The sequence below is a fragment of the Gekko japonicus genome, unplaced genomic scaffold (assembly GCF_001447785.1).
Source record: "Gekko japonicus isolate JY-2015 unplaced genomic scaffold, Gekko_japonicus_V1.1 scaffold11, whole genome shotgun sequence".
Lineage (NCBI taxonomy): Eukaryota > Metazoa > Chordata > Lepidosauria > Squamata > Gekkonidae > Gekko > Gekko japonicus.
Window position 1 is genome coordinate 102,661 of NW_015166418.1, and position 24,229 is coordinate 126,889.

Here is a 24,229-nt window from a genome sequence, read left to right on the forward strand (position 1 = left end):
CTACCTCACAGGGTGTCTGTTGTGGGGAGAGGAAGGGAAAGGAGTTTATAAACCGCTCTGAGACACCTTTGGGTAGTGAAGGGCGGGGTATAAATCCATTCTTCTCCTCCTCCTCCTCTTCCTCCTCTTCTTCTTCTTCTGATCATCTGCCTTTTCTGAGCCACATGATGCAGTTTCTTCTATACTGGCTCTGCTTGCGTCAAAGTGAATCACATGCCTGATATAGACTTCACCTGTTTCTGGGTACAGCATTCTGTACCCTTTACTTCCAGAATCATATCCCACAAAAACACTTTCTCTGGTTCTGGGATCTAATTTTTGTCTTGTCTCCTTGCGTTCAAACGTGCTGCCAAATACCGTAATGTGTCCCATGTCTGGCACCTTGACATGCCATATTTGGTAAGGTATATGTGCTCTCTTTTGTGGGCAGTCTGTTCTGGAGATAGTTTGCAGTCAAGATTGCTTCACTCACCATTGGGTAGGCCTGCATCCATGAGCATGCATTTGCTCATCTCCAGTAAAGATCTCAAGTTTCCTTTCAGCAGTGCCCGTCTGCTCAGGTGTAAAGCTCACTGACTTTCTGTGCAGGATACCTTCCTTTGCCAAGAAGGTTTGTATGTGATGTGATACATACTCACCACAATTATCTGTCTGTAGCATTTGAGGCTTTCTTCCAGATTTTTTTCGAAACCATAGCGACATATCTCTTGAGGAATTTCTGAACTTCAGTCTTTTGCCTCAGCAGATATGCAACTGAGTACCTTGATAAATCATCCAGAAAGATTAGGTTCCCTTGCTCGAAAGCCAGTCAAATCCGACTCTAGGGTTGTGGTGCTCATCTCCATTTCCAAGCCGAAGAGCCAGCGATGTCCACAGACGTTTCCGTGGTCATGTGGCTGGCATGACTAGACGCTGAGGCTCATGGAACACTGTTACCTTCCCACCAAAGCAGTACCTATTTATCTACTTGCAATTTCTTGCTTTCTGACTGCTAGGTTGGCACTCAGGTCTCAAACTGCTGAACTACTGACCTTCCGGTCTGCAGTTCAGTGTCTTAACCACTAGAGCCACCACAGCCCGCAAAGTGTCAGGATCTATGCCAAATCTGTATGCATTCACCATTAGCAATTTTTATTTCTCTCAGTTCCATTAAGTTCATCAAAGAAATCTTTGCAATGTGTGCTGTGACTAGATGCTCCACTGCCTATTAGCCACTTATTCTCTTTGATTCTGATTCAGCATCATCATAAATAAGGCTTTTCTGTTCAATTAGTAAAAAACGTTTTACTTTGTATGCTGCATTTGGACCATCATGCTTTCAATTTTTAAAATTGCCTCTCTTTTTGTTTATAGCTTGTGTGCTGTTTCTGTGCATCTTAGAAAAACTACTGTTAGCTGGTGGCTTTCTGCAGTCCTTTGCAAAGTGGACCCTTTTGTTGCAGCCAGTGGTTCTTCTCGCCTTCTTTGTGTGGGACTTGATCCATTCAGTGATTCAGATTCAATAAGCCATTTTGAGCATTCCTCTCGAAATTCTTTTAGTTCCCGATTGAAAGTTTTTGCGTGTTTCTTTTTGGCGTTGACTCTGCACCCTCACAAATGCAAAAAAATCTTCCCCCCAAGCCCCAAGCATAAAATTTATGTTTGGATCTTCAGTCAGATTAAAGCCACAGATCACTAGATTTTCAAATACCTGCCTCAGTTCATATATCTATATATAAATGTCAAACCTTTGTCTGTGGCTGCATTGCTACTCATGGGTTCACAATATGAGTGAAATGTAAAATATTTACTGGATTTCAGCTAAGGTTTTGCAAATATATAATGCTAGTTTCATGCTAGCATCTAATGAAAACTTGAACTACTGACTTCAAGTGCTTCTTCTGATAGAAATGAATTGCTTGAAACGTGATGCATGGTTGTTGCTTACACTGCAGTATTGTTGAGCTGGAGTTGCAACCTGTAATAATCTTATCAAAATAGTGGTTCAGACTTCTTAGTATTGTGTTGCTTCATTTTCATTAATCATATCAACTTACAGCAGCCCGTGGGCTCTCATGACCTTTAGGAACATGAACATATTTCCTCTTAGCTTTCCCCCATCCAGCAAGTTATTCTCAATATGAAGTGAAATAGTATAAATTAGTATAAATTTCCTTGCAGTCTTTACTATTGATAATGATTTGGCTGGAAAAAATGTAAAACTCAGTTGAATTTGCATGAGAAACAAATCTGATCTTTCATATTTGTTTTTGTATCAGGACACAAAAATGTAATTTATTTCCACTACTTCCAGAAAATTAGGAGTCTGATTTGTTGTTAGGGGACTTTTTTCTCCTTAGATACAGGAATATAGAGGGGAAATTAAAATGATAGTATTTCCTGTATTTAGCAGAGGTATTACATATAGTGCTGGTACACAACAGACCTGTATGTTTACATGCTGTGCATACAGCTTCATAGGTTAACCCTAGTGTGCATGTTTAGGTACTTGGGTAAAGGAATTGCAAATGAGAGAGACTGATGAGTTGTAGACAATGGCTACATTATTTTAAGAGGGTTATGTTCAGTTTCACATGTAAGAGGTGGTTGGAATGTAAGGTTCCATATCTTCCTGAAAATGAATGGTACAAAGTTTTGAGTGTTATGCTCATTTATTTATTTGTATACTGTGAGCATGCATTTGTTGTAGTAACAGTCTGACTTTCTCAGTATTTTTATATAAAGTGTTGATCCTCTAGCTTAACATTTGAAACCACAAGTTGGGCATTGTCAGATCAAATGTACTGAAATCTAAGCTCCTCTATTTTTCAACAAAAGGTTTCTTTTATTAGGTTTTTCTCTTGACAAAAATCTTTCTTACACAGATATTCCTTTATATTTTTAGTCCTTGTACAGCAAGACACATCTGAATGTTTTTTTAAGCTAACCATCACAAGTGCAGCTTCAGAAATTGAGAAAATGTCTAATATAGGGAGAGATTTGAAATAAATGTTCTTTCCCTTGCAGGCATCTCTTTCACAAATCTTGTGTAGATCCATGGCTGCTAGACCATCGTACCTGCCCTATGTGTAAAATGAATATCTTGAAAGCACTAGGGATTCCGGTAAGCATGTCATGCCGTAGAACAGTCTTTTCATGACTGCCATTTTCAAAGTATTTGAAATTTCAAAGCAAGTATCCGCATTAGGGATATTTCCCCCCAAATACTATTAAAGAAATGGCATTTTCTACATGAACCATATGATTCTATTTTAATGTAAGGGCTGTATTGCACTCATGAATAAAACCCGTGATGTTATTGCTGGTGTAATTGCAAACAATCATGGCTGCTAATATAGATATTAGAATGCAAGACCCATCAAGTCTAAGACAAGAAGTCCACATTAACTATTATTTAATTGAAAGCACTGCTCCTGTATCAGTTGTGGACCAAAAGGAAATACTACTTTACACAGAGAGTGATGAAAATGTGGAATTCGCTGCCAGAGGGTGTAGTGATGGCCACAGGAATAAACAGCTTTAAAAAGGGTTTAGATAGAGTCACAAAGGATATGTCTATCAATGGCTACTAGCCATGGTGACTGAGGGGAACCTCCACATTCAGAGACACTAAGCCTCTGAATCCCAGAGCCAGAAGCCAGCATCAGAGGAAGGCCTCAGCCTCTATGCCCTGTTGTTGGCCATCCAGAGACAAGATGATGGACTAGTTGGACCATTGGTCTGATCCAGCAGGGCTCTTCTTATGGCATTAGATGATTATCTAAACTGACAAGGCAGGTTCATGTGCAAGAAGATAATCATTGGGCTGTCCAGGCCACAGGTTGTTCAGGCTTTTAGAGGTTAAAATCACTGAATTGAGCCTGGAAATAAAGTGGAAGCCATTGATCTTTTAATACGGAGTAGGAAGGTCATATTTCACAGTAGCGAGTGCCAGTTAACAATCTGGCCCTTGCATTGTGCATCACCTAAAATTTCCAAATGGTTGTCAAAGGTAGCCCCACTGTTTCTCTGACCTGGATGTCATTAAAGCATGGACAATTGACTGTGGCCATGTTCTCTCTCTCCAAGAAGGGACACAGCTGAGGCACTAACAAAACTTGATGGAAGGTGTTATGTGTGTGTAAAAAGTCATCAAGTCACAGCCAGCTGTAGGCTTTTCAAGGCAGGAGACCTTCAGAGGCTGGTTTGCCATTGCTGCCTTCTGCATGACAACCAGGGCCGACCATGCTTAACTTTTGAGAACTGAGGAGATCAGGCTAGCCTGGGCCATTCAGGTCACAGTGAAAAGCATTATAGAAGGTATCAAGCCCCTCTGCTAAACTCACATGGGTACACAAAAAAGGATTTCTGGCCATTTCCACAACAAACAGCAAAGTGAACAGGACTAGGCCTGATCTCAAAAAATCAAAGCCTTCCACTTACTGAGGAATAAGAGCATTCTAGAGACAGAAGCCTAGACCAGCCTGCTATCACACTATTAATCAGGCTCTCTCAAGATGTACCCAGACGCAAAATATCTTGATGTATTAACATTCCTATGTTCACATTAGTATTTTCTATTAAGAATGTCTTATTTTGTTCCGATCCAGTTTGCACTAGTTTAAAGTTCCAGTGGAAAATCAAGCTCAGCAAAGTAACTATCACTGCCTTTAATAACTGTTTCCCCACCCAGACTACACCTCCTTCCATTTTACACTGAAGCTTTCCCAGGACCCTGAAACTTGTCTCCTTTTTATCTTTTGGCCAGTCAGGGGGCATGCCCTTCAACTCACTTTGCCCTCTTCCCACATTTCCTTTCAGAATCTTTCTTCCCATTCTCATTAATGTATTTTTCTGTTCCCATTAGCCAAATGCAGATTGCATAGATGAAATACCTCCAGATTTTGAAGCATCTATAGGAGGGCCACCAACCAATCAAATTACTGGAGCTAGTGATATAACTGTGAATGAAAGCTCTGTAGTGCTAGATCCTCCAGTCCGGACTGTTGGAGTATTACAAGTCATTCAGGATGCAGATCTTCTTCCACAGCCTGGGGAGAACAACCTCACCACGAGCAGTAAGTGTTTGTTTCTGATTTTTCTCAGAATATATATTAATTAATTTATTTATTTATTATTTCGATTTCTTATACCGCCCTAACCCCCGTAGGGGTCTCTGGGTGGTTTACATTGAAGGTGCTAGTCACATGTTATCTCCCTAACTACGGCCACATTATACACAGGGGGTGGTGGGCATCCTACCAGCACCCAGGTGGTGGCTGCTCTTCCGGCTTCGGCTCAGGCTGCTCGTGTCTTCTTTCTCCGGCGGGGCTTCTCCTTCGGCTCTGTAGGCAGGCAGCTTCCAGGGCGCGCGACTCTGCTTTTCCCGGCCCCAGCTGTGTCCCTCAGGCTCCGCCGCGCCTGGGGATGACGTCATCGAGCGCCTACAAGCTGGGGATTTAGAAGGACTTGCAGGAGAGCATCTAATTTCTCCTCCTGCCTCTTTAATGTTTACCTTTCCTGAAAGTGTCTATAGCCTCTTTCCTTTTCCTGTTTTCTTCTCTCCTTCCCACTTACCAGACGATTTATCTTTTATGTACTCCCCTTCCCGCCCCCTTGCAGCCTCTTCCTGGGAAAATTTATGTGGTTCCAGCCGCTGGGCTGGGCTGGGAGGGGCCCAGTTGTGCAGTGTTGGCTGCCAGGCTGGGCCCAGTTGCACAGTGGGCCCAGTTGCACAGTGGGGAACCCACAAAGACTTGTGGGAGGGCACTGTTAAGTCGCAAGCTTAACAAAGAGTCGGAGAGTGATTCAGCAAGAATGCAGCTTTTATTCTTCAACTCGAACTCACTTCCAACATGGTACAACATCAGTCAGCCAGAACCCATCTAGTCCACTTTAACATAGCTGCTGTTCTGTATTTAAACATTCCCGGCTAATATAGCCACGCCTACTGTACATTTCACAACCAATAAGGTTGAACCATTAAAGACCAATCACAAGCGTTCCCGCTCAGGGAGCTTCTTCATGGTGATTGGATATTGCTTCCTGGGCTAGTGTTCCCATTGGTTACATTAGGATCCTAGCCCAGGACGAAGCTTAACATGAGATGGCAATGGAATGATTCATGTTACATTCAGTACATGCATTCAAGTCAATTAGAATACATTACAGGCACCTCACTTCCCCCGTACCCTCCTCCACCTACTTGTTCCTCTTTTCCTTCTCCTGGCAGCTCCCATATCTTCTCATTTGCCTGCTTCCATTTATCCTTCCCACCCACCAGCCAACCTTTTAACTGCCTCTCCATCTTTAGCTATATTTATTATTTATTTGCTTCTTTTATACCTTCCCTTTCTCCACAATGGGAACCCAAGGCAGCTCACATCATTCTCTTCTCATCTGTTTTATCCTCACAACAACCCTCTGAGATAAGTCACACTGAAAGTGCATGTGACTGGCCCAGAGTCACCTGGTGAGCACCTTGGCAGACTGGGAAGTTAAACCTCAGTCTCCCAGATCCTAGTCTGAAGCTGTAACCACTATACCATTGGCTTTCATGTGGTGGCTGATGCTGAACAGTAGCAAGCAGCTGGGCCTGGATGTCAGGCAGTTTGGTGGTAGCAAGTAGCTCAGTGGTTGCTTGCCCTGATAAGTCCTCCTTCAAAGGCAAAACAGCCCTGGAAGGGACCCTGTTGCCTCCCCTACCTTTCACTGACAGAAAACAAGGCCTAGGAAAGGCCACTGAGGGGATTCTTTTTAAAAAATCTTTTCGTATTTTTATATGTGCATGTGTGTGGGTGTGTGTGCACCTGGAAGTCATGGCAACCTCTGGTGACTTACCCCTACTGGGGACCAGGAGGATATTCAAAGAGGTGGCTAAATAAAGTCTGCCCCCTGCCTCTGGTATTCCAAGGCGGTCTCCCATCCAGGTACTTGCCAGAGCTGACCCTATTTAGCTTCCGAGATCTGACGAGATCAGGCTTGCTTGGGCTATCCAGGTCAGGGCTAAGGGGATTCATTTCTTAATGCTACCGACACGGTTTCTGTTATTTTGGCTTTTTTAAACTCCCAATGTGTTTGGGTTGTGGGTTTTTTTTTTAGATTTCCCCAGGTTAGTGGGATCTGTCTAATCTGTTCATGGCCCCAGTCTCTTGATTTAAGTACCCACAGATGGGGCCATGTTTAGAATTAGATATATTGATTTCATTAAAGCATATGTAACTATTCTGAAGTGTTTTAATTAGGGCTATGAGGAATCATAGGTTTCTGTTTTGGAGTCGGTTCAGCTGCACTGGACTTTCATTCTGTATTCTGCTAAACTTCCTCAAATGTATTCGGGAATCTACTCCAAGCCAAATCAGATTTGCTAGATTCTATTGTGAAACTGTTACACTCTTATGATCCCTGGTTGTCTGGGAAATTACCCACTGAGGGAGAAAGAAATGGTGCTAAAGGAGTGGATAGTGGAAATATGGTATCTGCAGCCTCCGTAAATATGCATGGAATAAAGTATCTTTCAGGTGGGGGTTGCAGAGAAGGCCGTTTTGTGCCTTCTCAAAATACTGTTTTCATGTCAAAAATATTCACGGATGGATGAAGTACTAGTTATAAGACATTCTGTCTCTATTCAGAGGACTCCTCCATCAGCCTAGAGTGATTTGGTCTTCATTAGAACTGCTTAAAGTGCTATCTGAGGTCCTGAGTAGATTCCATTTTGCATTTCAGATAGCCAGTTCATACTAAAATCTAGTAGTGTTAAAGGTAAATCTTAGCCAAAATAGGATGGCATCTTTCTTGCCTCCTTTCAGTCATGGGAGAAGGGGTGAACAAGGGGGAAAATACAGTGAATTTTTCTAAATGCCCTTAAGTTGTTCTCCGTCTGTGGCTAGGTGGTAAGTCTGAAGAGTCCAAAAAGTATTACATTGGTGCATGCTGCTTTATGACCTCTTAACAGAAGGGTTAGTTTCTGATAATAAAACTTTTGGTATATTTGGAGAATTAACATCAGATTGGAACCAACAGTGCTCCTTTATCAAGTTTTCTTGTTACCAAAGGACTTCTTCAGGATCAGCTCCATTTGGATCAAACACTGTGGTCTGAATTCAACTATAATAAGTAATGTTGAAGCATTTCGTTATTTAAAGTATCTGTTCCAGTAAAAGTCCTTCAAAATGCAATTAGCTTTGTGCACATCTAGCTGCTACATAAAAAAGGACAATTGGTTCCTGTGGAAAAATCATGTATAACAAGAGTCTGATCTGTGGTTGCTGAATAATCCCTGGATCATTTTTCTGTGCAATCAAGAAATGTAAAAACAAGTTAGACAGTTCCCTAAATAAGGGCCAACATGATGTGTCCTGGTGAGGAATACTCCGGGGAAGCATTAAAGCAACAGTTCAGGCCCCTAGATTGCCCCATTAAATGTCATTAGTTGTGTCATGATGCATGCAGTGCATACTGAAAATCAGAGATTACTAAAGCTAATTTGACAGTGACGGTTAATTGGGGAAGCTCATAATGGCTGATATAGCCCACTATAGCCCACTATTATAAAAGCCTAATTACTACTTACACTAAATTCTACTGTAGTCGTATTCCCTTATCTTCAAATATTAGGTTAAAATAGTTTAAAGCAGGGCTATTTTCCTGGGGAAACACGCCGGAATGTTTAAAAGTTCATGAGTTTTCAGTATGCAGATTGAAAACTTCATTTCCCTCTTGAGTTCTGGCACTTCTCCCCCCCCCCCAAAAAAAAGCCCTGGTTTAAAGTACTTAACCGATTTAAGGAGGTTCTCCTGTTCTCTTTTGTGTCTCTTCTAACTGTATTTATCTAGAATTAAAAACAGGAAGCTGACTGGCTGACTCAGACAAATGAACTGACTGGGCAAACTGATCTGACTGAAAAGGGAACTGTAGAAAAAAATGTAACATCTGGAAAACAGTCTTTACTAAAAGCTGTTCGACGGAGCAGTGTCTAGTATCCTTTACAGCTGTGAGGAAAAAGCATATTCTTTATTGCTACTCTAAGAACAGGCTTTGTAAGGGCTGCCAATTGATTACAGTAATGCGCCAGTTAGATTTACTCAACTGATGAATTATCAGTTGTTGATTAATCTACCAATTAAAGGTTGAAGGCTGAGCTTTTATGGCAGTCATCAAATAATGTGAGACTATGGAAGGACTATAATAGCCCTTTGGTAATATTGAAGGTACTGTAAATAGATTACAGTTTAATAAATAATAACTATATATCACTGTCATAAGAAAAGGCAATCTTTATTACTAACTTCTTACATTCTGTATTTCAGTAATACACCAAAAATGGGCTTGAAAAATAAGTATGCACTTCCATCTGTTACAATTTATCCTCTTTTTAAAAAATTAGTCCCTGACAATTAATTAAATTGATTAATCTACCAATCAACGGTTGAAGCCCTAATTTTTGTGTCTGTCATCAATACATGTTAGGTTATGGAAGGAATGGAGTCACACTGTTGATATGAAAGCAAGACAGTCCAGTCATGAGGTTAGAGGGAAGGTGTGCTTCTGGATGCAAGTGGCCACTGCAAAAACTTTTACAAACATTGTACAAAAGACTGCATTGCCCACCTCTGCTGGCATTAACACTTGTTCCTCCATATCCTAATGTCAGATGAAATAGAATGTTTGCATCTTCCCTGTCTGAAAGATGTACACATATTCCAATATCAGTCGTTTGGGACTGTTTATAAAGCATGCTGCATGTCAAGGCGAGAGGATAGCAAAGTTGTGAGAAAGGAGATATTAGTTAAAATGGGACAATGCATGATGGGAAAGAGGAAAGTTAAACATTTTTAAGAATGTGACATTTTTTGTGTAGCTGCAGCTTCTAGAAGATGATTTTTGGATCTTCCTCTTTTGGAAAAGGCAGATATGTGAAGGAACAGAAAGTCCAAGCCAAGGGTACTAGGAATTCTTTCTCCTCTGCCTTACTGTTATGTCAGAAGCTACAGTTAGCAGTCAGCAGTAAAGGAAGTATACTGGATAATGAGGAAGTCCTTATCAGAATGATGAATCATGGAGAAAACTTAAAATTAATGAAGTTAATTAGTGTGAGCAATACAAGGTCTTTCAATTACAGCAAGTGTTTTACAGTGCAATCCTATGCTGAATCATTCGAGTTTAAGCCCATTGATTTCAGTGAGTTTAGACCAGAGTAACTCTGCATAGGATTATACTGTTAGTTGCTATTTTCTGGACCTTGGCCCATATTACATTACTCAAAGTTCAACATAGGTCATTGCCCTTCTAAAATTTTGTCCCAAGAGGTCATGTGCTTTCTATTTATGCTGGTGTCGTCACTGGATAGATTTCAGTCAATCCCGGTGAGGCTATCTGAGTGTAAATGTCAATGAATCTCTCTTAGGCAAGGTGCCCAGTCTACAAACCAGTGTAGGTGTGGAGTACTTGAATGTAAGCCATTGAATTACATTTGTCAGAAGGAGTTGGTGCTTCAGCATTTAAGTAGGTAATGGATCACACTAAGAAAGACTAAAGACCCTTAAAGGAAAGGTTGGATGGGGAGAAATTTAAATAATCTGAAGAAATCCTATTCTTGAGTTTTTAACTCCTGCTACCTAAGCTGTTCAGATAATTTATACCATTTTCTTAGGGAGAACATATTTTAAACAGAAGGCTGACAGAAGACTTTGGAGGTAAAGGAAGGTTTTGTTTTGTTTTGAAATACATGTCTTAGCCAAAGAAAGGTGGGATTGAAATGTTCTGAATAAATAGCCTTCAACGTGACATCAGAAAAGTATAGTTATTTATGTAAGGTATTTATAAAATTTGTACTACACGAGGCAGACAGCTTTAATAGGATCAGTCCAAGATGTAACTCTCCCAGAAGGATATAACTAAGAAATAATGCTGTCACTGTTCAATATTTCCAATTTGGCTGTTTTTAAAGTTACTTCAACACTAGCTGTCCAGTGCTAAGCAGCAATTACCCAGGAGTAAATCCTACTGAGGCCAAAGGCATGTACCTTATATTTGGGGAAAAACTATCTAAGAAGGTATTCTACTTACTGATGAAAGTCATGGAAACCCCATTTTAATTAACTGAGTGATTTAATATCCGTTAAAAAACCTAATGGAGTTAAACTAGTGGTATGTAAAAGATACCTGCACTTGTATGTGCTTTATGGTTTCTCCAGTATCTGAAAAGCTAGTTTAGCATATTTAGCAAACAGAAATAACAGGCAAAGTGGGAGTTTTGCTTCCATGGAATGTCTGTGGATTTAGAAGAAAGTCACTGCTGTTAACTTGGCCTAGGAGGCTCTTTCAGTCATGCCCCAATAAGCTATGTGAGAGTTTGTTTCACCATATAAATACTCAACATATATAAGCATATGTTGGGAGAAATCAAATTCAGTATATCTGCTGCCAGCATAACAAACTGCCATTGGTAGTGGTATATGTCTGATAACCATGATGTCATACCACTTAAGGAGCCATTAGGAATGACGTGTATAAGAACATTAAAAAAAAAAAAAAAAAGACAAGCCCCGCTGGATCAGACCAGGTGCCCCCATTCTCCATTGTTTCCAGGGGACAAAAGTAAAACCAGAGAATCGCTGCAGTAGAAACTGAAGGGGGGCATTTTTGCACCCCACCGGAACCAGTGCCACGTACAGAGAACCTAGCATAATATTAACAAAGGTTTGCTACTGAACTACTCTTTAATACATTCTGTCACCAAGCAGGATAGGGACGAGAAGGTCTTGAGACCAAGAAGTGAAAATAAAGGGGAGACACAGAAAAAGTAGGTGAAGGGAGACAGAAATGAATGAGAAACATATGGAAAAGAGGGAGAAAAATTAAGAGGGCGAAAGGTTGCTTTATCTTGCTGCAACACACTAACTACTGCTTTGGAAGATCTGGCTGAGCTGGGTGCAAGGAAAGGGAGAGAGAAAAGCTAGGCTATTGAAGACAATTACCTGAAGGCTGGCAGTTACTGTAACAGCTATCAGCACAATCTGTTAAGGAAGTTTGCTTGAGTCTTGGAGAAAAGGGAAGCTTAGCTGACCCTAGAGCCTTTTGCTGTGCTCAGACTTCCCTGTCCCCTAGTGGCTGCAGCCAGAACTGCATTTTAAACATAAAAGGGAGGTGTTTGGCTGGAGGCAGCAGGATGATGCTGGCTTTGAGGGCCCCCTTCAAAGGCCCTTCCTTAAGCTGTGCCCGGTGTGGACCACCCCCATGCCCCCCTTGGTACACCACTGCCTGGAAAGCCATCAACAAGGAATAGAGGTCAAGGTCTTCCCCTGATGTTGCCTCTTGCACTGGTATTCAGAGGTTTACTGCCTCTAGATATGGAGGTCACTATGGCTAGTGGCCACAGATAGACCTATTCTCTATCAGTCTGTGTAATCCCCTTGTCTGGATTCTAGTCCTCCAGGTGAAGACTGGGGCAGTCTCCCTTCAAGTAGAGCTGGCCTTTCTGGAGCTTCAGTAATGTGAGGGGGAGGGAGGTTTGTCTTCACCCATTTTCCTTTCCCCAGCACTGGCATATCTCTGCTAGCCTTGTAGAAGGAACCTCATCACTTCTCCCTGGCTCCCTCCAGGCCCACCCTTATAAAATCCTCTTGGGGGTGGGACAGTCACCTCAGCCTCATTGGCCACTGGACCAGGACCCTCAGACTGCCCTGTCCCCGAGCCAATCAAAGGGCTCAGCATGGGTCCCTCTCTCTCTCTGCTCCTTTCTCCAGGAAATGTCCTTGTGGCCAGCCTGGCCACTCCTATGAAGGGCTTCCTTCCTGTCTCCACCTCTCCCAACTTTGCTTGTTCCTTACTGTCCCCAGCAGGACTTTCCTTCATGTGTGGTTGCCTCTAGAACTGCACCACAACCACTAGCTGTTCCCCAGGCCCGCACTGCATCTGGTAGCCATTCTAGGGGTCCCACCTCATCCAGCAGCTGGTTCTGAGTCCATGCCATGCCAAACAGTTCCCCTGGGCTCCCTGCACTGGCCCTTCCCAAGATACCACTTCCTTGTGCTGCCTGGCTGAGAGTGTGGGGAGTCCTCCAAGTGCCTCCCTCAGCTAGGTAAGCCCAGGGGTGGAGGTGCCATCCTCGGACACCCTTTTAAAGCTGTCTACATCTGTGGCCATCACTATATCTTCTGGCTGCAAATTCCACATTTTAATCACTTATTGTGTAAACAGGTATTTCCTTTTGTCAGTCCTGAATCTAATGACCATCAATTTCATCAGATGCCCTCGGGTTCTAGAATTTTGGGAGAAGGTGAAAGGTTCTCTTTGTCCACTCTCTCTGTTCCATGCATAATTTTATAATCCTCTGTCATGCCCCCCCCCAAAACCTCTTTTCTGGACTGAAAAGTCTCAGACTTGTGGCATTTTCCCTATGAGAAAAGGCTGAAAACCCCTCAGGGGCACTTGGTTGCCTTCTTCTGTAACATTTCCAGCTCTGCAGTGTCCTTTTTGAGACCAGAGACCAGAACTGCACACACTATTCCAAATGAAGCCACACCATAGATCTACACAGGGACATTATAATATTGGTTGCTTTATTTTCTGTCCCTTTCCTGATAATCCCCAACATAAAGTTTGTCTTTCACTGCTGCTGCACACTGGGTTGACACTTTCATTGAGCTGTCCACTATGACCCCAAGGTCTCTTTCCTTCTCACTCAGCAAGTCTGAACGCCATTAGCATACACTTGAAGTTGGTACTTTTTGTTCCATTGTGCATTACTTTATCCTTACCTGCACTGATCTGCTGCCACTTCATGGTGCCCCCCCCCTTTCCTGTTGTTATTTAGGTAAACACAATGGCTGGTGACCTCTTCATGCTATATGTTTCTCTTTCTACCATACTATGTCATTGGCTGTCATCTGGATGGAAAGAAGGGAATGCATAGCACGATGACATTCCACCCTCTGCTTTGTTTACTTAAATGTTGTGAGGAGGCAAAAAATCCCACAGAATGAGAACAGCTCTGTGTCTGGTTATAACTTTAGTTTTCTCTGTGTGTGCTACCATTCCACTTTTAAAGGTTGCCCTGGTGATACTTCACTATCTCTAGTTACTGTGGTGGCCAACCATTAAAAAAATTATTTGGGAACAGAGACCCATTGTTTTGGGGTTGATGAAGAATAGTTTAGAAACTGCCATGTCAACGACTGAGGTCAATCTATTATTCCACAGATCAACCAGGACACCAACAGAAAAGCTTGTTAAATTAGCTGGTAAACTCCCCAAGGGCATCCTGGAAGTCCTTGGGATTCAGTAGCCTATTTTGTTGTATTCAGTTCCATTTCCAAAAGACTCTTACATAATACTTGAGTGGACTTAATATCATGTCACTTTAAACTCTGCATCCCTGTTATTACATTTAGGGGCTTTGCAATAATAGGTTATATTTTTGTGGTATTTAACATCTGGAGGATATTCAGACATATGCAGCCCAGTCTGTGCAAATAGCCTGTCAGGGACTGCTCCCTTTGCAGTTGTATGCAGCTTGCTACCACAGTTGTTGAGAAAAGCATTCTGCCTCTTTAGTGGACCGAACTCAGACCATATCTTTAACATAATCAGGTCCTTTCTGCTTCAGTGTACAGTAGCTGAAAGAAATGCCAATATTTCAAGGGATGCTGGAACATATTTTTCAACTCACCTGCTGCTTTCAGCTATAGTGGCCCCATTTTCATCAGTCAATGTGTACTTGAGGTGGCACAAGGATGCCAAGGCACAAACTTCTCCTAAAGCACAGCGGGAAGTTTATGCAGCTTTGCTTAGTTCCCTTGGAGATAAAATGCCAGTCTCTTGCAACAGAAGTTGCCAAACCTAGCACTAGAGCTGAAATTAGCAGTCTCTGAATTCACACGTAGTGGAAACTCAATATGAGTAAATACTGTTCCTTGATTTTTAAAAAAATTCCTGCTAGACAAGTATTATATAACAGTTTCTGACACATTAACATTAATACATGTGTACTTGTTCTGATGGTACTTACTAGCCATAATCTATGCTTGTGGTAAAATGAGCCTCTTTGTCTCCCTGATGCCACAGAATGTAGGCAGATGGATACAGTCAGCCAAAAAAGCATTCAAAACATTCTTCAACTATTTAAGTTCTCTCACTTGAGTCCTTTTCCTGTGGGCATACACCTTAAGGATAAAATGAAATAACAAAGAAACATCGGAGCAAAACAGGTTTTGGAAAACTTGGATTAAGGATCTGAGAGAGGACAACATTTTAACCTTAAGGTGTATGAAACCTTTTAAAAAATCAGTTTTCCTTCAGAAGCCAAAGTAGGTCCTACTGTTAAAGTGTATGAAACCTTAAAAAAATAAATTTGCCTTCAGAAGCCAAAGCTGCTTAAAGGGCCTGTATGAAAGGGACCTGATTCAGAAGGTCCTCTCTGCTCCTGTTACCCAAAACTAACCCCTTCATCCTTTCATTTTGATCCTTCTGCAAGAGCTATCCCAGCCTCTCTTCACTTCAATTTTCTCCTGCTCCTTCACCAGTGCCCCCATCCACCCCTTACTATCCATGCTATCCTGATTTTACTAGTCTTCACCTAGTCTTCACCTTCAGTCTTAATCCTAAATATCCTTCCTCGGGCTATGGACAGGGAAGCAGTCTTCTAAATGATGTTGCTTCTAGATGGAACAGAGGTGCAGTCCTGGCTTCTCATGGGCTTGGTAAGCTGCTATTTTACTGTTTGGGAAGAAATCTGTGTTTGCCTTCTCTTAACTCACTGGGAGACAACGGAGGAAGGTTACCTTACCAAAAACATAGCGGGAAGTAGTCACTGACCCATCAGCCAACTGCTGAAAAACATTGCTCTGTCCATGACATGTCATAGCATCTTGTGAAAATGTTTTATGTTATTCTACAGATGGCAGTGTCTTATGAATTGCCCCCCAATCCTTTAAGAAGCATCAGGCTTCTGATATAAATTCCATCCCTTAGTTCTGCACCATGATGAAATAACACTTCTGGTCAATAGCTCTCATTATTTACTGTCATACTAAAGCACATTGGGGGGGGGGAACCCCGTGATATGAACACCCCATCACGTGTACAGTTTCATTACAACTTTGTCCATTAGACATTTTTTATAGTCTTCTTTTAAATCCAGTATATTAACCTTCTTTGTTAGAGATTATGACTGAAGTAGGTTTGACAGTCACTGGCACCTTGCCCAGAGAGGCATATGTTGCCCTGAATGTCTTAAGATTGAAGAAAAATAGCATTCAAAACAAGATATTTTTGTTGGGGGAAAGGAACATATTCTTTACAAACTGACTATAGTAATAGTTATTTGTTTGCCTCAAGAACCTTAAAATGTACACAGTGAATGCTGCTTGTCAGCTGTAGTGTGAAGTGAAATCAAAAATAATTTTCTAAACTAAGTTTATTATTCAAAGGCCTGTTTCTTGATAGTGGCCATCTTGCTTTTGGTAAGGATAATATGTGGTCCTGAAAATAGGAATCCAATTCCTGAGACATAATTATGATATTGTACCAATATATCATTGTTGGTTCATGTCAATCAAAGTAACACTTGTAGCCTTTGTTGCATTCCTTGTTTTGCTCTCACAGTTGTACTTTTCTCCTTTGGAACTTTTGTGTACAACTGGTAAAAAGTAAAGTAAAGGTTCCCTTGCTCGAAAGCCAGTCGAATCTGACTCTAGGGTTGCGGTGCGCATCTCCGTTTCAAAGCCGAAGAGCCAGCGCTGTCCGAAGACGTTTCCGTGGTCATGTGGCCGGCATGACTAAACACCAAGGCGCACGGAACGCTGTTACCTTCCCACCGAAGCGGTACCTATTTATCTACTTGCAATTTCTTGCTTTCGAACTGCTAGGTTGGCAGGAGCTGGAACTAGAGATGGGAGCTCAACTCCGTCATGCGGCTGTTTTTTCCATTCAGGGCACAGAGAATACAATAAGTTATGGAAGCAGGTTGAACCCCTTCCTAGGTCAGCTGGACCTCCCTGCTTCTTGGTGTTTTGCAGTGCTGAAGTTATGCCACTATTTGAAGTCACTCCAGGAAAATAAACCACCTTACCAAGCTGGTGAATCCTTTTTCCTTTGGTAGAACGAATACTTTTTTTGGTCCCTTAAAGGCTGATCTAGCAGATTACATAACATCCTGAAATTCACCGTAGTGTCTCATTATATACACTTATTGGATCATATGGAAATACCATTCAGTTGGAAGCATTTTTCACATGTCAAGAAGTTGTCCTCATAATTTCTTGAAATTCTGAATGCATGAAACATGGAGCAATTAAATGTGAGTACTCAAAGTATAATTTTGCTTGTGATAAAATATAAAAATGCATTTGAGTGACATAGTGGTTAGAATGTTGGAATCGGGTCCAAGAGACCAGGTTCAAATCCCCACCGTGCCAAGGGATCTTCTCGGGTGACCTTGAGCCAGTTACTCTCCTGCAGTTTAACTGATCTTCTCTTACAGGGTGGTTGTGAGGAGAAAATGAAGAAGAGGAGAGTAGGGTTGCCAAATCGACTTACCTCGCCAGCGGGGGACTCTGGGGTGGCTCCCAGAGTGCATAGAGTTTTCCCCTCAAATGGCTGTGGCCCCGCCCCCAGCGTGCCCGGCGTCATGACGTCACTTGCCTGTGCATGCGGGGGTGGGGTTTCCCCCGGGGCCCGATTCCGCGGGGGCGGAAATCGGGCCTCCAAAGCTGGGGGAAATCCGCCCCCCGGGGGGAATTGGCAGCCCAGGAGGAGAGGGATGTAACCCATTTTGGTTTCCCATTTGGAAGAAAAGTGGGGTATAAATAGCTAAACAAACAAATTTCCAAATTTTTATGCTAGGTTATTTGCTGTTTTATTGGGAAATAAATTAATTTGTAATCAGTGGGATTTATTTTGAAGCAAGTATGCCTGGGCACATGACTAACTTCACAAGTGTACTCCAGGTATCCCCTGTAGCAACAGTAAGAAGTGTAGAGGAATGTGAAGGAGATGATCAAACATAGAGAAAAAGCAGCTTATTTTGTAGCAAGAATCAATTTGCTACAGAGTCAACTGTGCATATCAAGCACTGTTATGGAGTATAAGCAAATTGTGCCATGGCAATATTTCACACAGGCAAGTCCTTAGTTCTTGCAAGGTAATTACAGGGGTGGCAAGTTTCAGTCTCCTCTTAAGTGCATTGTTTTTATGGCAGTGTGACTTAGCTAATTTAATGGAAGACACTGCAGTGTCACAGAGCTGTAAAACGAGAAGCCAGACCAAGTATCCTTGAACAATGACTTTTATACTGAAAGTATGTCAAGAATTTATTTTGCCCTATCCATCATTCTGTTGTTTGAGGTCTTAAAAGGCAAATGGCCTGTACTCCTTTGACTGAGCATCCCTTCCACTAAAACTCTGCTGAGTCACTTGTTGGCTCTTCAAGTTTGCCTCAGTAAGATAAAGCATTCTTGAGCTTGTGCTTTGAGAACACTCTATGCAAATATTTGGGTAAGCCCAGAAAAGGGTATTTTTTCTCCAATCTCTGCTTTCAAAACCATCTATGTGTGTAATTCTGGACCCTAAGAACTTTCCAGGTGTTAGGAAGACATTCAAATCTCTGGTTAATTCCCAGTTATATTCTCCTTGGCTTCAGAATGTCTCCTTAGGTACCTCTTACTCTGTGCTATTTTCCCCCCAGTATCATAGATTTGAAGAAGTTCCCAGGCCTTTGCTTTCCCCTTCTGAATGTTGCCTGAAATCCTTCCTCTGTCTCAGTTCCTCAGTTCCTGCTGTGTGGAAGCTTTACAAGCAGTTTGCAGTTTTGGTAACACAAATATTCATAGCAAAATATTACAGTTCAGTAACAAATCAAAATACATTTAGATGCTAATTTACATAAATCCATAGAAATAAAAGGTGCATGCACAGACTTGAAAAAAGAAAAATGAACCTTGTTTTGGTGGTGTGGCATACCAAAGCCATTGGGTTGAAGTACCTTGGGGAGGATATTTCTGAATTGGAAAAAAAGTGGGGAGAAGAAAGGGCTAAGCAGTCTCTCTCTTACACCATATGGACTCACAGCCTTGTTACTTTCCTTCCTGAGGAAAGAATATGAAATATGGAAAGAATATGGAATTCACCTTAATATTGCCCAGTGCTTCTATCCTGTTATCTCTACTTATTGTGATGACTGGGCTGCAAACTGGTCTGCCAGATAAAGTGCCTTTCCAGCAGGCATACAGAATTTATTTAACCCTGGTTCTCAGACACTTAAGTGTATGTGATTTATACATTATGAAGAAATAGTCACTTCCTTGTTTTCTTTTCTGAGGGCCAAACTAGATGTGATGGTGTCCACAGGTAAGACCCATGAATGACACCACCATTTAAAGCAATTTAAAAATGCCGCATCTTTTGTTCAAGTTTAAACCCGAATTTAGTTCTATTTGTCCTCAGGACCACATAGATCCCTGAAAAGCCCTGACTCTAGGTCACCTTACCAGCAAAAGAAACAGAGAGAAGGTTTTGAAATCCTTAAATTCCTGGTGGCAGCAAAATCTACCCTGTTTACAAAAGCGAAGAGCACATTTAAAGGGAAAACCAGTCCTCCCTAATAAGAGGACGCCACAGGTGGTTTTACCCATTTGCAGACTGGCACCTGCGCAGAAGACCCTGCTCCAGTGAGCAAACCTGTTGTGGCGGAGCATCGGGAGGAAGGCAGTCTGTAACGGGTCAGCTCAGCAGTCTATGCTTTAAGCATTGATCAGAATGTCTTTTAAGCATTATTTTGATTTGATTTGACTGATCCTAGATTTGTAACAAGACAGCTCATATGCAAGAGGTTTTTCATGTACAGGGACAAGTAGAAATGTAAACACTCCTCCTCTCACCCCCACACATAAATTTTATTTATTTATTTTACAGATTTTATACCCTGCCTTTCTGGCGTCATAAGGGTTACCAAGGAGGCTAACAAGTTAAAAACATATTTAATATAACATCACAACTATGAAAACCAGCACTAAAGATGAATACAAAGGGAAATGATTGTTTAACACTTGGCCTTGTGTTTCAAATAACTAAATTGTTAGAGAGCTGTTCCCTAACTTTTTCTACTGTACAGTGTGTGTTGGAGGGGACTGGACAGGGTCTTTTCGGCCATGGCCCCAAAGCTATAGATTACTTTGCTGAGAAAATTAACTTGGCTGCCATCACTGCTTTTTAGAGAATAGGGAAAGCAGTTATTTCATGTTGGTTGGGGATTAGTACACACAAGAAAATAGATGTTTTCCCTTCTAGATACTATGTTCTGCTGCTATTATCCTGTATTTGTTGCAGGTATTATTTAATTGATCTGCTAATTTTATATTGTATTTCTTCATGACCTTGCTTTAATGAAAACTCACCTGGCTTACCTGGCTTGGAGATCTTTTGTGATGAAAAGGCAGGATAAAATGTTGTATTGTATTTCCTATATCAGTTATTAAGAACTAGTAGAAAAGCTGTTTTGTCCTTATGAAATACTATCTAGCAACAGTGTTTATATGTAAGAAGGAGGAATGGAGTTTTACGATTTCTAATATCAAAAATAACTTTGTTCTTCCTTCAGTGTCTTCCTTTCTGTTGTTTGAGAGCTTCTGTTATAGTTTCCAGGCATAATGCTTCTGCCTTGCAGAACATAAGACACCAATTTTTTTAAAAAATACATAACTTTGGGAGCATTCTTATGCGCAGGTTCATACAGTCCTAAAGCACAGTTACGCTCTTCTAAGTCCATCAGTGTCCAAATCTGCTTAGTACTGCAGTGTAAGACACTGTTGTGGCTTATCTTGTCTCTCCTATTCCCTATCGTGTGGAGATAACATGCACAAAGAAGGATGCCATGTCTGTTTCCACAGTTGTACTTTTGTTCACACAAGTGGGCTGATAAAAATAGATTTGCCGTAAAATCGTATGCAGAGTTTCCACCATTGGGTAGGAATGCACTGTTAGTATCCTACTTTTCATTCAGTTACCTGTGCACTGGGGATCACCAGACAGAGATGGAAGGATGAGCCCTAAAATGTATGAACTACCTGAAAAGAAATGAAGGTGCTTTGTAACAGCGCAAGTGAGATAATTCTCAAAATGCCTATACCAGTGAAATAGGCTTTTGTGCTTTCAAGATGGATTTGTCCAGTCTGTTCTATAATTGCCATTGTGATCACAGTAGGCTTAGTTGAAGAAATTACAGCACAAAGCTGAAGAAAGTGAGAGAGGTTTCAGGGAACTTTAAATGTAAAATTGTTTTGAAATCTCTAATTGGGGCAGTTACAAGTTGGTATTGTTGAACAGAGATTTATTCAGTTGACTTTTAGTTCCGGATTTATTATGTTCTGTGTTTAAGCCCTAGCATACTTTAGTGGTTTAGATTTTCATTTTCAGTATGGAATTCATAAAGGAGAGGTGTTCATGTCCAAATGGTGAATAGTGTTGTACTTTCACTGAAGCCAATAGGAAATTTTGCCTCTTTGATGCGTTCTTTCATCCATCATCCTGAAATTATTTTCATTCTGCTGGACCAAACTTCTGGAGGAAAATTACACAACGACTTGAAAACCCTGCAGATTCTTAGGGCTGCTTTATAATTTGAAGCTGCTCATTATATTTTTGCCATTTTATGCTACTGTTGTATGATTTTATTGACATTTGTGTCTTCATTGTTGTACGCCTTAAGGCATATTTTATGAAAATAGATAATGTGCAGTTGCCATTCACATGTGCTTTTCTTTAACATATTTCATAGTGGGATCATGGGACAGAAAGCATGGGTCATGGTGGGATCATGGTTAAAGGGGAATCCTATAAAACTGGAGAATTTTGTTTTGAAGAGGAAGGGTAAATAACGGGTATTTCTGATGGCCAGGCTGGAAGTGGTGCACCATCACTGATGGAGGAGTGGGGCCTAGGCAGCAGAGATGGAGAAGCCCGCATCAAGATCAGAGGGGCATACAGGGCAGTCAGTTTATCCAGAGGCCCAAGAGCAGCCACAGGAGCTGGGAGAGCCCCAGCTAGAAAAAGAGGCCCAGGGACTGGCTCCCATGAACAATTATGGCTAGACCTACAAGTGTACTGGGGAGGCAGTTGGTACCAGTGAGGTGGAAAGTACAGAGTGTGAGAGGGATCTACACCGTGGGGCATTGGACTAAGTGACAGGCCAAGGTGGAGCCAGTGGGACTCTGCCCTATTTACCAGGGTTAGGAACCCAGTCTGAGGACTCCCAAAGGCGTAAACATTTTCTTATTAGATGTGTTTTATCAGCAAAAATGAGGTTGAAAATAGTGAACTGAAGAGAGAGTGGGTGGCTTGTTCAAGGCCATCCATTGAGCCCTCTGACCCTCTCTAATTGATCCACTGGTGGGGAGGAGTTTTGGGGAAGCAGATCTCAACATATATCAACAATGTTCTTTTGATATACACGAAAACGGAACAGATTGGCTGTAGCTTGGTGGTTAAAAAAAACATGCTTTGTAAATGTCTCCAGATTAAATAACACTTACAGACTGGCAAGAATGAGAAAGATCTCAGCAGCTCTCAAGGTCGCAGGCAATCAATTGGTCAACAATAATGAGTTAAGTGGACCATCTAAAATCAGATTCTAGGAAGTTGGAACTTGAGCTGATTTTTAAATATTGGTGGCAAGCTGCATTAAACATCATTTTTCTTCTTTCAGGTGAGCAAGAGCCAGCAGTCAGTAGTGATTCTGATATTTCATTAATTATGGCAATGGAGGTTGGACTCTCTGATGTAGATCTTTCCACTGACCAAGACTGCGAAGAGGTGAAATCTTGAGAAGAAAACCAAAAGACACGCATACCCCTCCATTAAACTGAAGCAGGGAGGGGGACAAACGGAATCTGCTCTGTAAAGATTTGAACCAGCTGTACACCACGGACACACTCATACACACATGTGCACACCCTTCACACATCCCCAGAATGTTTTGTGAACTCCAGTGCACTCATAATGGGATGGTCATGAAAAGCAATAGCGACAGACGTGTCTGCCTGGATGCAGCTTCATCAACTGTGTATGTCCATTTCATTCACATTGGAAGGAGAAAGCAAACCGTTCCCACTCCATGCGCCAGAGCAGTCATGCGTATGTAACTATGAAACTGAAATGACAGTTTAAGTATTTTCTACTTCAGTCCTTTTTTAAAAAAGAGAAAAAAATGACAAAGCAAAACACCCCAATGTGATTATTTTCATTATGGATGGGGTTTTCTTTTTCTCTTCCTCTTAATGATCCCATCATTCTTGAGAGTTCAGCTCAGGAGTTTTGAGTGTGAATGGTCACCAGGATTTCTGAAAGCCTAAATTCTTCTGCATGAAGTAAGCATGGCCGTGGGAAGCAATCTTGTTTCAGAGCCAAATCCTTTCCAAAGCCTGATTTCGTTAGGATATTAATAAGCTTTGAGAATGGTGCTTAGGGGTCTCCTAGCCGGGAGACTGGATCCATGGAGGTTGATGACTTGACACTAAGTAATGTTGGCTCCCGCACAGAGTTGTGGCTTTCAGGTATGGTACCAAGTGAGACAGGATAATAGTAGTAATAATGGGGTTAAAGGTCAGCCTTTTCTTTAAAGTCCTTTGTATTTTCTACTATTTCAGACCTCTCATACCTTAATGGCCTTCTCTCTCTCTCTCTCTCTCTCTCTCTCTCTCTCTCTCTCTCTCTCTCTCTCTCTCTCTGGTCTTGTTTCAAATCAGGTACTTCTCTCACATTTCTTTTGACCCATAAAGTGATAATAATGGGGATTTGAGAGCTTGGGTGAGCTGATTTAAAAGGAAACAGAAATTGTCAAAGTAGGAGGAAAAGGTTCTGAGGGGGTTGTCCATAACAGGAAGTTATAAATGTGTTGAGGATATTTTCACATGACCATGCTTTGAAAAATCACTTCATTTCACAAGATGTCACACCCTCTCACATGCCATTCAAATGTCCTGCTTCACAGGTCTTGAAGTCCCTCCTGTTACTATGAAAGAGAAGACTGCCCCCACCATGCCCAGTCCTGAATTTATGCAGTTATGTAATAATAATGGTGGGCAAAGGACCAATAATCCAGCTGAGGTAGAGGATTTGTGGTTGTGATGCCAGAAGATTGAAACTGCAAGAAGACTGAAATACCTGGGCTCCGGTCACACGGGCCGGAAAATGCGGGGGGGAAGCGTGGCTGTTTGCCCCGGGCTAAATAACCGCGCGATTGCACGATCCGATGTCC

At 41.7% G+C, this 24,229-nt stretch overlaps 1 protein-coding gene across 1 annotated transcript in view; it reads left to right on the plus strand.

The window, feature by feature from the left end:
- Positions 1–23,279, plus strand: part of RNF150 (ring finger protein 150) — a gene marked incomplete at its 5' end in the record, with an annotated part of 64,491 nt that extends 41,212 nt beyond the window's left edge. Inside the window, 3 exons of the mRNA XM_015411575.1 lie at positions 3,007–3,103; positions 4,847–5,057; positions 22,679–23,279. Of these exons, the coding sequence (XP_015267061.1) occupies positions 3,007–3,103; positions 4,847–5,057; positions 22,679–22,797 (427 nt within the window). The remainder of the gene's footprint in view (positions 1–3,006; positions 3,104–4,846; positions 5,058–22,678) is intronic.
- Positions 23,280–24,229: the final 950 nt, after the last annotated feature.